At 45.6% G+C, this 15,375-nt stretch overlaps 1 protein-coding gene across 8 annotated transcripts in view; it reads left to right on the top strand.

The window, feature by feature from the left end:
- FKBP5 (FKBP prolyl isomerase 5) overlaps positions 1-15,375 on the top strand; it is a 796,880-nt gene that overhangs the window by 180,803 nt on the left and 600,702 nt on the right. For all 8 annotated transcript variants that reach the window (XM_078644330.1, XM_078644336.1, XM_078644335.1 and 5 more), the window contains one exon: positions 12,157-12,301. In XM_078644330.1, the coding sequence (XP_078500456.1) occupies positions 12,157-12,301 (145 nt within the window). The remainder of the gene's footprint in view (positions 1-12,156; positions 12,302-15,375) is intronic.

Raw genomic sequence — 15,375 nt, 5'->3', positions numbered from 1 at the left:
CCTCTTCCTAGGTGCCTGCGCAGAACTGACCTTGTAAACTGCTCTGACACCCACAAGGGGGAAAGGGGAGTGGGATGAGAAAGAGAGACATTGCCTCAGGTTCAGAAATCCTCTCTGAGCTTCCCTTCAAGATATTTTGTTGGTCTTTTAGTCTGTATTAATTATACATCTTTCCTAGTCAGGAAGGCACAAGGACAGAACCTGCAGCAAGTAGAAGAATGAACAATGAATTAATATGCCCTACCTACTATGACTTCAACCATTCATTCTCATGTGTGCCTTTTCTTTCACTCCACTACCTGAAGTGTTAGAGAGGCTTGCTTCTCTTGTATGTGATGTAAGATGGAATCATTTTGAAGTTAAATACAAAATTCACAGTTCAACACTAATAGAAAATATAGCGTGAAGGTTGGCAGAAGAAAAGTCCACTCCTAGAAGGAGCATTAGTTGAGTTCTGTAAACTGCAGGAGATAATTTTACAATATCAACAACATTGGTTGTAACACCTTCTTAAGCATTACTGAAATAAGTCTCTGTAGAAAAATCTTACTGTCCTTTTTGTTACGAGGACAACGAACTTCGGAATCCGAGCGGCTTTATTGGAATTTTCACTGGACTCAAAAATAGACAGAGACACTAGTCTCCTATGAGCTCTTTCCCGGGTGCACACCACTCCACTAGGGGGTGGAGTCAAAATCCAATTTGAGGTGATTCTCTGACTGAGCAAGCACCATAAGAAATGCTACTTTTGTCAGTCCGAGCGGGTGCCAAAAAGAAACACTGCTCCCTCTTCAGAAAGAACTGTGCGTAGTAGCCAACTCTCGCGCACACCAAGAACACTACCGGTGAATAACTCTTGATTGACTAGAATGCTGACTTAAGTTGCATGGCGACAGCCATGTGTAAGTTCATTTGTTTATCGCAGAAAGGAAATGAAAGAGTATCTGCAAGAGCAACCAGGTGTGCCATTGGGGGTATAAAAATGAGATGAACCTTCTTCTGACAGATGAGTCCTCTGAGACGCAGGTGACAGTTTTCTTGACAGGCATCTGATCCCAGAGACCGATCATCATCCCCCTCCCACTCAAAGAGGGTAGTTCAAATTCATAATATATAAATGAGGCAAAAGTGACCCTATAGGAATTTTATTTCTAATTTTGAAGTGAAAAATAGTACCTAAAAGACCAAAGTGCCAACTGCTGGTATGTGGTCTTATTAGACAAAGTGAAAAGTTAAGGCCAATAGCAATGGCGCGTGATTCGGCTGCATAAGGTTTGGGACTGGTTTCTGCTTACCTTCGGACTTAGAAGAAATTCCAAAGAAAAGTTCCTGAGAAGGTAAAGTTCCGCAGGGCAAGGCAACTGGCTCTGTCTGAGGAGGAGGTGTCATCGCCAGGAAGCTGCTTGATGGAGTCACTGTGAACATTTCTACGTACAAACTTTGTCACTTTTTTCAAAGTCGAAAATCTCCAGTGGGACGAAGCTGCAGGCTGCATCTAAGGGCTCCATGAGACTGGATACCTTTGGTGAGTGGTCCCACTGAACAAGATTTGCTGCCATGGAAAAGAACGTAATGGGGCTACAATGGAGTCACGCCGGCCGAACTATGTACCTTGAGCATATCGACGAAAGGGTAGGTCCTGGTGTTCTGTGGTTCTCTGGCAACTTTTTGGTAGAAAAGTCCCAACTTTCAAGGTTAGTCAGGAGCAGTACCTTCAGCACCACCACCAAGGGTCCAGGACTGGAGGGGCACCACTTGAGCTGTCAGGACTCACTCCAGCAGAGGCCAGGTACAGGGTCTACGGTCTCTGGAGAGTTGGTCTGAGGATCCAATATTTATACCTGGTTCTAGCCTTTGAAGTGGGGGAACGTTCTAGGCTACCCCCACATCAGATTCAGAAAAAATTGTCTTCCTTCCCCTGCCCAGGCTCCAAGTAGTATAGGGTGGCAAAGTTTGGCATCAACTTCCTTTGTGAGTGTGCAGGAGACAGGTCTGTGAAATGTAAGTGCTGCAGGGCACAGCTTCGCCCCGCCTATCCTGGCAGGATGGCCCATCTTGTCACCTTCTAGTCCCTATTTTTCTCACTGTCTGAAGGGAATGGAAAAGGTCAACTGTCAAGCTATTCACATTCATATGACCCAGGACAAAGGCTGCAGGCACCAAATGGTTAGGACAAGAAATGCCAACTTTCTAAAAGTGGCATTTTCTGAATTGTAAGATAAAAGTTTACTTTACCATTAAAGAGGATTTTAAATTACAATTCATTTGAGGCCAAACATGACATTCTGACCTGTTCCTAATCAAAGGTGTGCATTTATTAAATATAATAAGATAGCCCAATGTTATCATATGGGAGAGGTAGGCCATTTAGTATTGAAAAATGAATTTAGGAGTTTTTCACTTTGAGGACATGTAAAGCGTAAAAGCACACGTCCTACTTTTTAAGTACAATACACCCTATCCGTGTGGGCTGCTACGGCCTGAAGATTTAAAAGGCTCAAAATAAAGACCCTTTTTTCTTGTGCCTTGACCGCAGATTCAGTTACTGTTTCAGCAGCCAGCAGAAAATGTTATGCCATGTCTCCTCGTTCCGCTGTCCCAGAAACAGTTGTTGGACTTAGTGGATGTCACTGTGATGAAGACTGCTGGCACCATTGTCATTCTAGGCAAATACGACCGGTCTCTGGGAATCTCTTCAACACTTCACCATTAAGTCATCCTGTGAAGATAGAGAATACTTCTGGGAATTCCTTTACAAAGGAATGGTAGGTTTGAACCAAGTGATTAACACTGCTGCTGATTGGGGTGTAGTCTCACCGAGCAGCAAAATGGCAGTTCGCTGAGAAGGCCCTGCCGGCTGATACATAATCCGACTAACATCCTGCCCTAAAGTGAACCTGAGTTGCCGGCTGCTTGGGCCATACAACTGTCCCTCGAGCACTGCATCAGATTGAGCCCTCCATCCCGCCTGCCGGACCCCGGGAAGACACGATCTGGTGAATGGTCTGTGCCGGCCAGCCATGAGGGAGAGGCGCAGCTGCCTGGGCGGGGTCCCACAGTGAAAGCTGAGCAGCACAGCTGTCCCGGGTATCGAGCGGCACCAACTGCTAACACCGTGCTCGTAGTGGGGGTCCTCACGCTCCGGTTGGAGTCTTGGGGTTTTGCAGTAGTTCCCTCCCCGTAGCCTGGATGTGGATGCTGCGGCGGTCTCCAGCCCTGGGCGTTGGGCGGACTGGAATGTGCCGTCACCTACCTGATTCTGTGGGCACCTGAGTAGCAGCTGGCCAGATCTAAGAAGCTGTATGCTTTGACAAATGTAAAGTGGAGTGTTCACAATTAACTTGAGGAGGCACTGGCGGCAGGATCGTTGACCGCATCTCCACGCCGCCGGTGGTTGATTGCCGATCTTTGAGCCCGCTGGGCGAGGCACGACTGGGACCTGCGGCTGCGAACCTGCTCCGGGACCATGTATCGACTGTGGAGCTGAGCGTGCGCACTCGGCTGATGCAGCGCCCAGGGTGGAGCAGTGAAATGGCCTGTAGGATCAGCTGCATGCGATTGAGGACTGGAGCCTCGTCTGCTGCCCATGTATGCTACTGAGTGTGGGATGGGCCCGCGGGGAGACCTCGCCTGAGGTGGCGTGGCTTGCCCCACATGCGGAGCTGAGAGTGACCTGAATGCTGCCTCGCTGGGAGCTGCGAGACAGGCCGCGTAAGCAATCCGGCTAAAGAGACATGGCTCGCCAAAACTGCAGAGCTGAATGAGATATGGATTGACCCCGCGCCTGCTGAAAGCTGCGAGATAGGCCGTGCAAGAAGTCCGGCTGGAGGTACGTTGCTCGCACTGCGGATGGTGCTGGTTGGTGCCAGGATGCATTCAATCTCCCGCCAAACACTGAGCCTGGCTGCTGGGGGTGTCCGGCCGTGGGGACGTGGCCTCACCTTTTGTGACTCCGACATTGGGTGCGAGGCCTGGCGGGTGGCCGGACCTGAGGAGTGCGGCGTGAATCTCTACCTTCACAGGTTGCTGGTCGTGGTTGGTGGGCTGCCTCACCCGTTTGGGAGGTGCTGTGTTGTTGTATTGCTGGTCCCAGGCATTGATCCTGGCACTGGCCTGTGACCTGCTCTACCGCGCTGGTGAACGCACGGGCCCAGCTGAGGAAGCACTCCTGCACAAGGCCCCCGCATATACCACTAGTCTACTGCCCGGATTGACACCACACCCTATTGTTTGCCCTAGTGTCTGACCTCCTGGAACGGTTCCGCAGTGCCCCTGGGCACCTGGCTGGACGGACGGGTGTGCGGACACTTACAGACTTTGCTGGTGCCTCCTACTGCTGGCCACATAGTCTTGTGGATACAGGCCTCTGCACCTGTACGAATATAGTAAAAACGGACACCAAGCAATCTATGCCCCCATTTGAAAATAAGAGGCTCCTGAGGCATAACGATTCGGAGCAAGATCCAGATGCTGCAAACAGGGAGGGGATGGCTGAGAAGGGCTAAAATCGGCGTTCCATTCTCCTGGATGTGAAATCCAGTTTAAAAATAATAGATAACAAAATCGACAAGCTCACTGACCGTCTGGACCAGGTGAAACAACAGGTGGGATGTTCACGAGATCAGATTAGACAAATTGGAGAACCGCGCTACTGATGCCAACAAATTCAAGACCGACACCAAAGAGCAGCTATTGAACACGGAAAGAGTACTAGAGGTCATCAGAGTCAAAAATGAGGACTCAGAAGCTTGGTCCCGCCGCAATAATATACGCATTACTGGAATTCCGGAGACGACGGCGATTGGCAAGGTGGAGGACTTCTTAGAGACACTGCTTCGGGACCTGTTTGGCTCTGCTCTTTCTTCAATGTTCATTGTGGAACGAGCCCATAGAACATTAGGTCTGCGCCCTCCGGTGGGCTGCACGCCAAGGCCCATACTCGCAAAACTGCTCAACTACAGCGACTACGATGGGATACTTCGTGCGGCTAGGGAGCTTGGACCAATCGCGCACCAGGGTAATCAGATCTTAATTTTCTCGGACTTCACACCAGCGGACCAGGCAGCCCAAAGAGAATTTGTACCAGCTAAACGCATCCTTCGTCAAGCCGGGATTCCCATAGGCATTACTGTACCCAGCCAAGCTAAAGGTCACACAGGACGGTAACCAACATCATTTACAGATGCCAAATCCGCCTTCAAATTTGCTAAGCAGGTCGCGGGTAGCAGGAGAGCGCTGGCTGCTGTGGGCCGTGCGGAGGCTGTTCTGAGTGACAACGACTGACTACAGGCATGCTGTGGAATTGGAATTGAGCAAACATAAGGAGATGATGGACGGAGCGCTGAAACTTTTCAGACACTCACCCACAGTCAAAGATCTGGGTTGAATCCATCATCATTCTTTAGCTCACTTCGCCACCTCAGTTCAGACCCAGCTATATGCAAATCAGTCTTGACCCTGTGCCTCATGGGAACAGTCCAGCCGAACTGTCAAGTCAGGTCTTCCCTGAACCAGAAACAAGCATCCTGGGACCGGTTTCTGGGTAACACCCTTTATCAGCCAAGCTTGCTTGAATCCAGCCACTGATTCTTTCAGCACTCTACAGCCTAATACAGATGACGCCAGTTTCTTCACTCACGTCTGGCAAATTATATCCTCCCTGGGGACCCACTCTCTGATATGGGGTGGTGATTTCAACATTGCACCATCGCCTGCTCTAGACCACTCGGGGAATTGCACGCACCACCCACAGGCTACTGTTTCCCTTTGTTCAATCCTGGAGGAAAATTCCTTTTTAAATGCTGGGCGGCATGCACTCCCAGGCGAGCATTAGAGTTCCTGTATCTCTGGCTCTGTTGTATAGCGTTTTAGGACCCTAGTGTAATGTTCCCGATTCATACCCTTATATAGGTATAAAATATAATATCCTTATATAGGCAGAGAAATCGTAACCATATTAAGACATAGCTCAAGTAGTCCTAATACGGCTTGGCTACTTCCACTAGTTCCGAAAATCTACAATGATTTCTTGGAAAAACCCGCCTTCAGCAGTCAGGGACTTCCCCCTGCATGAATATTAATTTATCCAAGAACTCAGTTTTCAGAGAATTAGGGGCCCGATGTAGGTGGCAGTATTTGGCATCTTGAGATGTAGGGGGCCAGATTTTACAGATTCTGTAAATTTACAGAATCGATAAATTTACAGAATCTGTAAAATACCGAATCGGTATTTTTACCGATTTGGTACCTTCCAGATGTAGGTGGGACTCTTCAGAGTGCCTAAGGCCTTACAGAATCGGTATTTTATCACCCAATCCAATTGGGTGGTAAAATACCGATTCCAGGTGTGCATGCACATGTGTGCATGCACACCTATGCCATGTGACAGACAGACATGCCCTTGGGGCATGTCTGTGTGCCACATGGCAAACATGCCCGTCTTTGGGGTGCTAGAGGGTGTCAAAGTGACACCCCCTGCACCCTTGCTAAAATCGGTATTTACCGATTCTGTAATTACAGAATCGGTATTGCCCATTGATTCCTATGGGCTTCAAGGCCCATAGGAATCAATGGGCAATACCGATTCGATATTTACAGAATCGGTAAATACCGAATCTTAAAGATTCGGTATTTACAGATTCTGTAATACCTACATCTCCCCCCTTCATATTTACCGACTCTTAAATACCGAATCGGTAAAATTCGGTATTTAAGAGTCGGTAAATATGAATTACCTACATCTGGCCCTAGGTCTCTAATGACGTTATTATGTCCAATCTTACGTCAAACTCAGCACCTTCAAGGTATAAATATGCCCACACTTGTCCAAACAAACACACAGTGGTTTGGAGCAGTTCGACTATCTACTAGCCCGACGCGCCCAGCTGCAGCAAGTGCCGAAGCAAGCCGACCCACCAGCTGACGCACTGAGAGACGCTGTACTTTTTCCAGCCAAGAAATCCAGCTCCGGTGTTTCCTGGCTATCCTTGCGGGTTGCTGGGAAATCGAGTCCTGAGAGAGATACCAGACCTCCTACATTTTAAAAACCAAGGTACGGAGCTGATTAGACCCTAAGAGAATTCTTGGATTAGGTTCTTGGCAAAGAATACTAATACTAGGCTACACCTTACTTACTTCTTCCCTTGTACTAGACCTAGGTTAGGTACACCGGGGTAGGCGTATTTTAGAAGCACCAGTTGAGTACTTTTAGTCATTATTTATCACTGTATGTATTTTATGCATTTTACGTATTTTATGGCTTAGAAACCATATCATGCTTTTACAATATTATTTTAGAATACTCTTCGTACTGTACACTTTGTACTTTACCTCAAGTATTACGATTCCAGTAGTTCATTTCTTATGCTTGAGAAAGAAGACTGTTCAATAACTATATTTTATTGAAAACGCCCGTCTCTCTATTTCTCTGCACCTCTGGTGAAACGAAGCATGCATGATTGACTGAGTGAAATAACTATCTATTGTTTCCGCGACTCTAGAGATATATTTCTTATTCTTGGGAAACAAAGTTGTCATGTTTTAAGCGGTTGTCAGAAACTAATCCCTTCTTGTTCATAAGAGAAAGTTTCTAGTGACCTCTGAGCTAGCTGGCACACACACAATTAAGTCTAGTATATTCAGTAGAGACCTAGTCGACTTCAGTCCTACATCTAAACTACAGGAAACACTATTCCAATGCGCAGAGGAATATAGGAACTACACTACAGCTCGTGTGTTACTTGGTCCTGTATAGACTTATCACTCACTACCTGAGATGTCGGACCACTTCTGTGGATCACTTGGACCGTACCCTATCTGACCATACCCCGGTGCGCCTGCGTATGCGATTCCCGCTTACCCTAAATCGCATGATCTCGTGGCGCCTGCCCCACAACTCACTACGCGATGCCGTCTTTTGGGAAGATATTTGAGGCGCTATTATCGACTACTTTGAGCGTAAAATCGGCTCCGTTGAGTCTCCCTCAACCCTCTGAGAGGCCTTCAAGGTCGTGATCACAGGGGAATGCATCGTAATTTGGGGTGTTAAAATCTATTAGGGGCACCCTTGAGCACCTGGAAAAAGACATTAAAGCCCTGGACCATCTGCAGTCCCGAGACCACAGCCTGGCCACTCTAGCCTCCATCAGGTCCAAGCTCACCGAGTTTCATGAAGAGGCGGACAGGGAGGTGGTGTTCCCTGGCAGAGAGGCTCTTGCTCCCCGATACGGTGAGGGCAATCGTCCTGGTAGGACCCTTGGAAATCTTCTTAGGCAGCTGCATGCATCTACTTACATCACGGCTCCCTGTGATAGGAGCGCTGGTAGAACTACCTCCCCCACGGACATCATTGCAAGGGTTTCAGTGTTCTATTCCCAATTGTACATTGCGGGAAGGCAGCATCTAGGGAACTCCTGGACTCCTTGGACTCCATCGAGCTGCTGTGGCTCAGCAACGGGCATCGGGAGTATCTGGACGAACCATTCATGCAGGAGGAGACCTCCAAGGTCATTGAGGGACTCCTGGGAGATAAGGCCCTGGGCTTGGATGGGCTCATACCTGCATTTTATAAAGAGTATGCACCGCTTTTTGTCCCACACAAGGCTGTATAACGAATCTAGACTTGGGAAGGTTTCCTCCATCTCTCCGCAAAGCCATGATCACTCTGCTGTTAATGCTGGATAAACCCCCTGATAGCTGCGATTCCTATTGTCCCTTATCGCTAAATAATATCGACAACAAAATATATGCTAAACTACTTGCCATTTGACTTCTCCCGCTGATGCCACTAATTGCTCGTCCAGATCGCATAATCTGCGTACTATTTTCTCTATCCTCCTCCAGATCAACCCCTCTCTTCTAGCAGTGGCGGCTCTTCTGGACGCCACCAAGTCTTTCGACATACTATAATAGCCCTTTATTTTTTATCACAAAAAAGAATGAGAGGGGCCCCTAGATTAACCAAGGGAATTGAGGTACAAATACCGGAAAAAAGAAAGGTTCCCTTGATCCCGATATTAACTGAAACGTCCAATGACTATGCAACACACTAATTCCAAACTGCAATCAGCAAATGTCAAATACTGTAACACAAAAAATTATTTTTTCTAAAAAAGCATTTATCTTTATGTATATGCCTTTAGCAATTTCAATAGAAATCCTTTAAAAACAACACATATTGTGCAAATATGTGCAAAGTACAATTCATCAAGCATGGCAAAGACTTCCCCTCTCGCTGGCCGGGGGCATCGCTATCACAAAAATGATCGTGCTCCCCAAATTTTTATATTTGTTCATGCACATCCCCATCCCACTCATATTACAATTTTTTTTTAAACTGCACCCCAACATCATCCCATTGATCTGGGTGGGACGCCAGCCTCGCATCGCTTATGATGTCCTAACGCTGCTCCTATCGAGGGGAGGGCTCCCTCGATCTTAGACTCTATGCGTTATGCGCCCAAGCCAGCTTCCTCCACTTTTGTGTACACCCAACCCCTTTTGAGCCGCATACTGCATTTGCCCCGTTACAGGCAGCTGGCATAGCATGGCGCGCAGCGAGCCTGTGCATCCGTACTGGTGGCGATATTTACCCCAACAATACTTTCCTCACAATGCCCGAAGACGTAACACCACTAGACAAACTGCTCTTTTACCAGATTTGGGCCACGTGCAAGAATGACAACCCGACCTTCCCACTTGCTCCCACGCCTATCACTGCGCCGGAGTACACGCTATCCACTGCCTCTCCGTGTAAGATTGTCACTTGGCTTTACGCTCTTTTATTGGCAGACTCCTCCACAGACACTGAGTGGACTCCGGCTACATAGAGTGCGGACCTGGCTGGTGACCTCCCTTCCACGCAGTGGCAATGCTGCTGGTGCTTGCCAAGAGACCAGTGGTGATTCACTGGCGCTGCAAACCGGCGCCACAGGTTAAGAACTGGATAGTCGATGCGGCCCGATGCCAAACGCTTCTTGGTGAATTTTGGGACTTAATGCCAGCGGCAATACGCCTCTGGATATTTAGGGACGCCGCATATCCTACCTTCACTGACTGGCAAACCCAGACGCACCCCTGGAGGGTCCCCCCTCCTACTGACGCTCAGATTGTCGAGACTGACCTTGGCTCGACGGACCGCTGACACACCATTGACCATTAGTAAGTCACATAGACACCGGTGCAATTGGGGGAATCTTCCCTTTTTCATTTGAATGTTATGATAGGATGTGCATTATTCTATGGCCATCCAAAGATGTCAATGTGTCTATGTTTACAGTGCGTACTGCGTTATTCGACAATACGATGATTGTATCATGCCTAATGTTCAATAAAAAACTTTATAAAAAACCCCATTGCTGCTGATTCCTTTAATCGGAGATGTTTGTATGTGCTTTACCTTTAAAAGCCCTTACTCAAGTTGCCCTACTGCAAGGCCAGGATTATCCTTGTGGATCCAGATTGGCCACACTACTTTTGTGGTTCACTTATCTTTCACACGAGTCTGTCTGATTGAACTCACAGAAGTTTACTATGCAGACCTGATCTTTTACACCAGTTTGGGTGCCTAATCCTGCATCCCAAACTTCCTGAGGGACTACTGTTTGGGCATTTACAGATATGTTTCTGAAAGAGCTTTTATATCCCTATTATTACTTAGTAATAATTTTTTTTACTATCTGGCTTTTTTTTTTTAAAGAAAATAAATTAAATGTGTCCACCATAGCCTTCCAGTGGGGCTGCTAGAAATATATACATTGGGTTAAAAAAAAAAAGGTATTTATGTGTGTATTATCCTATGTGTGGGTGGGACAATTCAGTGCCTATGACTATAATTAAGATGCTGCTTGAGGAGAACTAGAATTACAGGTAAGCAACTTTTCCTTATTTCAGGTCCTTAATATCCTCCCTTCTGAACATCATGCCCTCCTTCTTGAATCAGTAGAAATCTTTGTTTTTACATCCACAGTTTCTCTTTTGTGCTCCACATCACCGTTTTTTGCTTTAACTTCACCATGCCAGCCCTCACCTCTTCGCATCCGTGATTCTCACAACCATTTACGTTCTATTGTTATATTCCTCCCATTTTCCTTTAGTGCCTATCTCCTGTTTTATGCTTTTTATTATCTCTGCCACTCTCTCCACTGCATAACCTTTCCGATCTACTCACTTTCATTGTACTCCTGCTCATCTTTAGCTGTGCACTACCCTGCTTTCTCTCCAAATTCTTATTGCTTGTCTCCCTACCCCACTCTTCGCACCACCTCCCTTCTACATCTTCCTACCCACCCTTTTTCTCTCACATCTCTCTGTATTCTCTCTTGCTCTCGCCTTTTATTTCTCTGCTTTTTTCCTTGCTCTCCCCTTCTATCACCTTCAATGTCTCTAATACTGTTTATCTTCTTTCTGCATCGTGCCTTTGCTGTCTTTGTTCACTTTGCCCTTCCTATCTCTCCTTTGTCAACTGTCCTCTCTTCTTTCACCTTTCCCTGCTCACTCGCGTATCCCTCTTCCCTTTGCCCTGCCTGCCTCCACCTACCTCTCCCTTCCCCTTGTTCTCTCGTCTCTTTGCTTCTTTTGCTTTCCCCACTTCTTTTCTCTTCCTTTCGCCAACCACCCTCTCTTCTTAGAGCACAGCTCATGTTTCTTTCTGTTTATAGCACTGCTGCTTCCTTTTCTCCAGCACTCTTTCTTTATAACATCACCACTCCCGCTCCCTCTTTACCACAGCACCCTTTGTTTAAGCAACACCACTTTTCTACTTTGATCACCATTGTCCCCCTCATCCAATCCTGCCACCTAACACCATCTCTCCTCTTTCAATAGAATCACTTCCTGTCTCAGGAGCTTTTCTCCCTCTCTTCAGAATCTGCTGTCCTATATTCCCCTAACAGCATTGTCCCGTCAATGTCATCAGCAAACTGCCTTTTAGTTGTTCTATAGCACCCCTTTGTTCCTCTTCCCTTTTTCTTCTCTGCTTCCTTTTCCCTCCGTCTTTGCCACACATTATATGCTCTCTTCTTCCAGCATCACTTTTTCCCTTCCCTCCACACCACAACCCTTCTTGTGCCAGGGATACTCTGCACTGCTCCCTTTCTTCACTCTGCTCCGCTCCGTCCCTCTTTCCATCCTCAGCACCACTTCGTCTCTCTCCTCCAGATTGTGAAACGAGCTGGCGTGAACGAGGAGACCCCAATGATCGGAGACAAGGTTTATGTCCATTACAAAGGGAAGCTGTCCAGTGGCAAGAAGTTTGATTCCAGCCGGGATAGGAATGAGCAATTTGTCTTTAGTCTCGGCAAAGGTAGGATGTTTTCCCTTGCTTAGCATTGGATAACTGAACAAGCATATCAAAAACAGGATTTTGTAGGAAATGGACATGGGTGGAAGGATTGGAATTTCCCATCCTCCCTCTCATCACTTCATACTCTGTGGCAAGAGATGCTTGTGCTCAGCAGTAGGTATATTTCTCCTTGATAGGATCTTTATTAATAGCCATAAATATTAAATCATCATGGGATTCAGGAGCTCTTTTAATGTACACACTTTCTCAAAAGTCAATGTAGAAAATAAAAATGTTTGCTGCTTATCTTCAAGCTAGATTAGATGATTTAATTTTTTTTATTATTAAAAGAAGCGCCAATTTAACTTAACAGGCATAAATGGAAATGATAACTACAATCTTGGACAAATCTTTTATAGAAATTAAAAAAGAAAACTACGGTAATGTAGCTAGATAGACTGCATTATTCTGAGGCAAAAAAATTACAGTACTTTTTATGTAAGGAAGCCAGCAGCACTAGTATCTCATTATGCCCTAGACCCTAGAGTGACAGTTAACTCAGTTTTCTTTTCCGGCCCCTTGGCAAGATACTCCATCTTTAGGTTCTTTCTGTTCTTTTCTGAGGAACAAATATTTGTAAACTACCAATTGTTGAAAACTACTAATTTTTTTAATTCCTTTGATGTAATTGCACACAGAAGTGATTTCCCATCCTTCTTTGACTACATGTGTTACATTTGTCCAGCTGTTTTCTAGGCAGGACTTCACTTTCATGAAATATTTCCTTCATAGAAAGAGGGCTTAGAAGGACCCTCATGTACTGCATGTAGATGCCCCTTGATTCTTTCACAGTGGAAGACTGTTCTTTTAGTCAAATATGTCCCATAGGGGACTGAAGGACATAAGAACACACCTGCCTCCATGGCGAGCATGAAATATCCAATAAGAAACGCTATTCTAAAGAGGAGCGGCCTCCAACATTTGGAGGAACTGGAATGTTCCACCAAGAGCCCTTCTGATTCCTGATGAGCAATCGCGGAGAGGGAGTTCCACAACGAGAACTTTAAAAACAGAAAATCTGGGCACATCAAAGTTTCAGTGTTGATCAGATATTCCCACAAGTTGCTTACCAGACAAAGTGGACATTGAGGACCCGCTCAAAGATGAAGAAAATCAGGTATTCAGTTCGGAGTACCAATTTGATACTTAAACACCCTTCGAAGTTAAAAGACTTGAGTCCTTTAAGCCTTGAAATCAAAGCACATGAAACCACAAGCAATATAATTTTCTACTACCTTATGTGATTGCACTCATTAAAAGTCAACCTCTCAGAAAGCATTACTTTCCACAAGACAACAGCATGTGCAAGAAAGTTTGCATATTCCTCTTAGTATATATATTGCAGACCGTCAAACTACCACTGGTCTATAATAACATCGCAGGTAAGGCCTATTTTCTGACAGATCCTGCAAAAGCTTTACTGCATTAGTGTTTTTCATTCTGGTTAGGGAGCAGAAAAGTCAAACTCAAAATGATGGCTTCACAGCCAAAGTTTGATCATCTTTGAGACTTCGTACATTGTTTTTCTTCAAGGGGTCCCCTTCTCTTAGCACTGGGTCTAATTGAACCAATAATAGTGATGTGCTTGACTCTGGCTAAATCAGAAATGTCAGGGTTCCTCAAAACTTTGTAGGCCTCCTTAACTAGAGCCACTTTTTTGTGAGATCAGTTCCTCTCTGTGTAATATTGTCTGTTGCCAGAAATGGGCAAACTACAATCCATTACAGCCACATTATCAATGGCTCCTTAGATTAAGTGAGGAAAACCTGGACTCTTTTGTTACAGAGTATGTGCTTCTGCTTCCACTTTAATGAAGGTAGCAGGTGCTACAGTTGTCTTTGTGTTTAACGAAAGATTGCTGTTGCAGTCATCACAACAGTTTACAGAAGGCCTACCAAGAGATAAGAGGGGTGGATTTCCAATATATCTTCAAAGAGGATCTCAAAGTCTTAAATTTAGGTTTAAGTTTTCTGTTTTCAGAAACATCACTCTCCAGAAGTCAGACTTATCATGTATCGCATAGAAGGAAAGTGGAGGCAGATTGAAGTTGTTGGTAGCAACTGTATCAACCACAGCAGAACCCTATCAACAGCAAAGACCTACTGGAGGAGGAAGAAAGCTTCCATCTGTGGCAGCAGTGAAGCCTTTGGCCGAAGGAAATCAATAATTTCCTCTTCCCCCTCATCTCGCCTCCTGCTCCCCTGCCACCCCACTCCCCACTTCTTTTGATCTATCCATATGGGTGCTGATCACTATGCAATATTGCTGCACCTTAGAATTAAATTACTTCTTGTAGCTTTTCAAGGAACTCTCCATCTCCATCGGTAGTTAACATGCTTCTTTAAATGCAAGCTGTACAGGTGGACTCTTTCCCCCAAAAAGAACGGCAATGCATCCCTGTTAGAATTTTCTGTTTCGAAAGAATGGACCAAACCAAGTTCAGGCATATCCTCTATCTAAAAAAACATAACAATTTCAGGTTGCTAGCTATTAACCAAATGTATCCCCATGTCCATTGAAGACATTGTATATGTCCCATCGATTCTCATGGTCCATGTTCTGATTGCCTAGAATCATGAGTGGTTTCTCAGGTTCCTAATGGGTATAAACCTTTTCCAGTACAAGGATGTTCCCTTTGTCCTGGAGTTGGCTCCATGTGCTTTTTCCTATTTTGGAACATTAGAATCTTAATTTATCCTTACTTAGTCAGTTGCCTAATTAAGGACACTCCTTATTAAAAAACAAATTGCAGAAAATCCTAACTACAACCCTTCTGCTGCAACATCTGGGAGCACGTCAGTCTCTCCAAGCCAGCCCCATCCTCAGTACAGATCATTCATTATCAAGCCATTCTTTGGATAGATAAAAAGCAAGTGTTTCCTTTGCTCGAGAGTCTTTATTCTATGAATTTATTTAATATTTCTGAAGGTAAAAAATGCAGATTTAATCTTTTTGGGGCCAATGTCTTTGTATCTCTTTATATTTCTGAACATGTGCCCATTAATGCAATGCTAGAGGGCCACTGTAACCAATAC

The sequence above is a fragment of the Lissotriton helveticus genome, chromosome 5_1, assembly GCF_964261635.1.
Source record: "Lissotriton helveticus chromosome 5_1, aLisHel1.1, whole genome shotgun sequence".
Classification (NCBI taxonomy): Eukaryota; Metazoa; Chordata; class Amphibia; order Caudata; family Salamandridae; genus Lissotriton; species Lissotriton helveticus.
The sequence above is the reverse complement of the archived record's forward strand: the minus strand, read 5'-3'. Positions and strand labels throughout refer to the sequence as shown.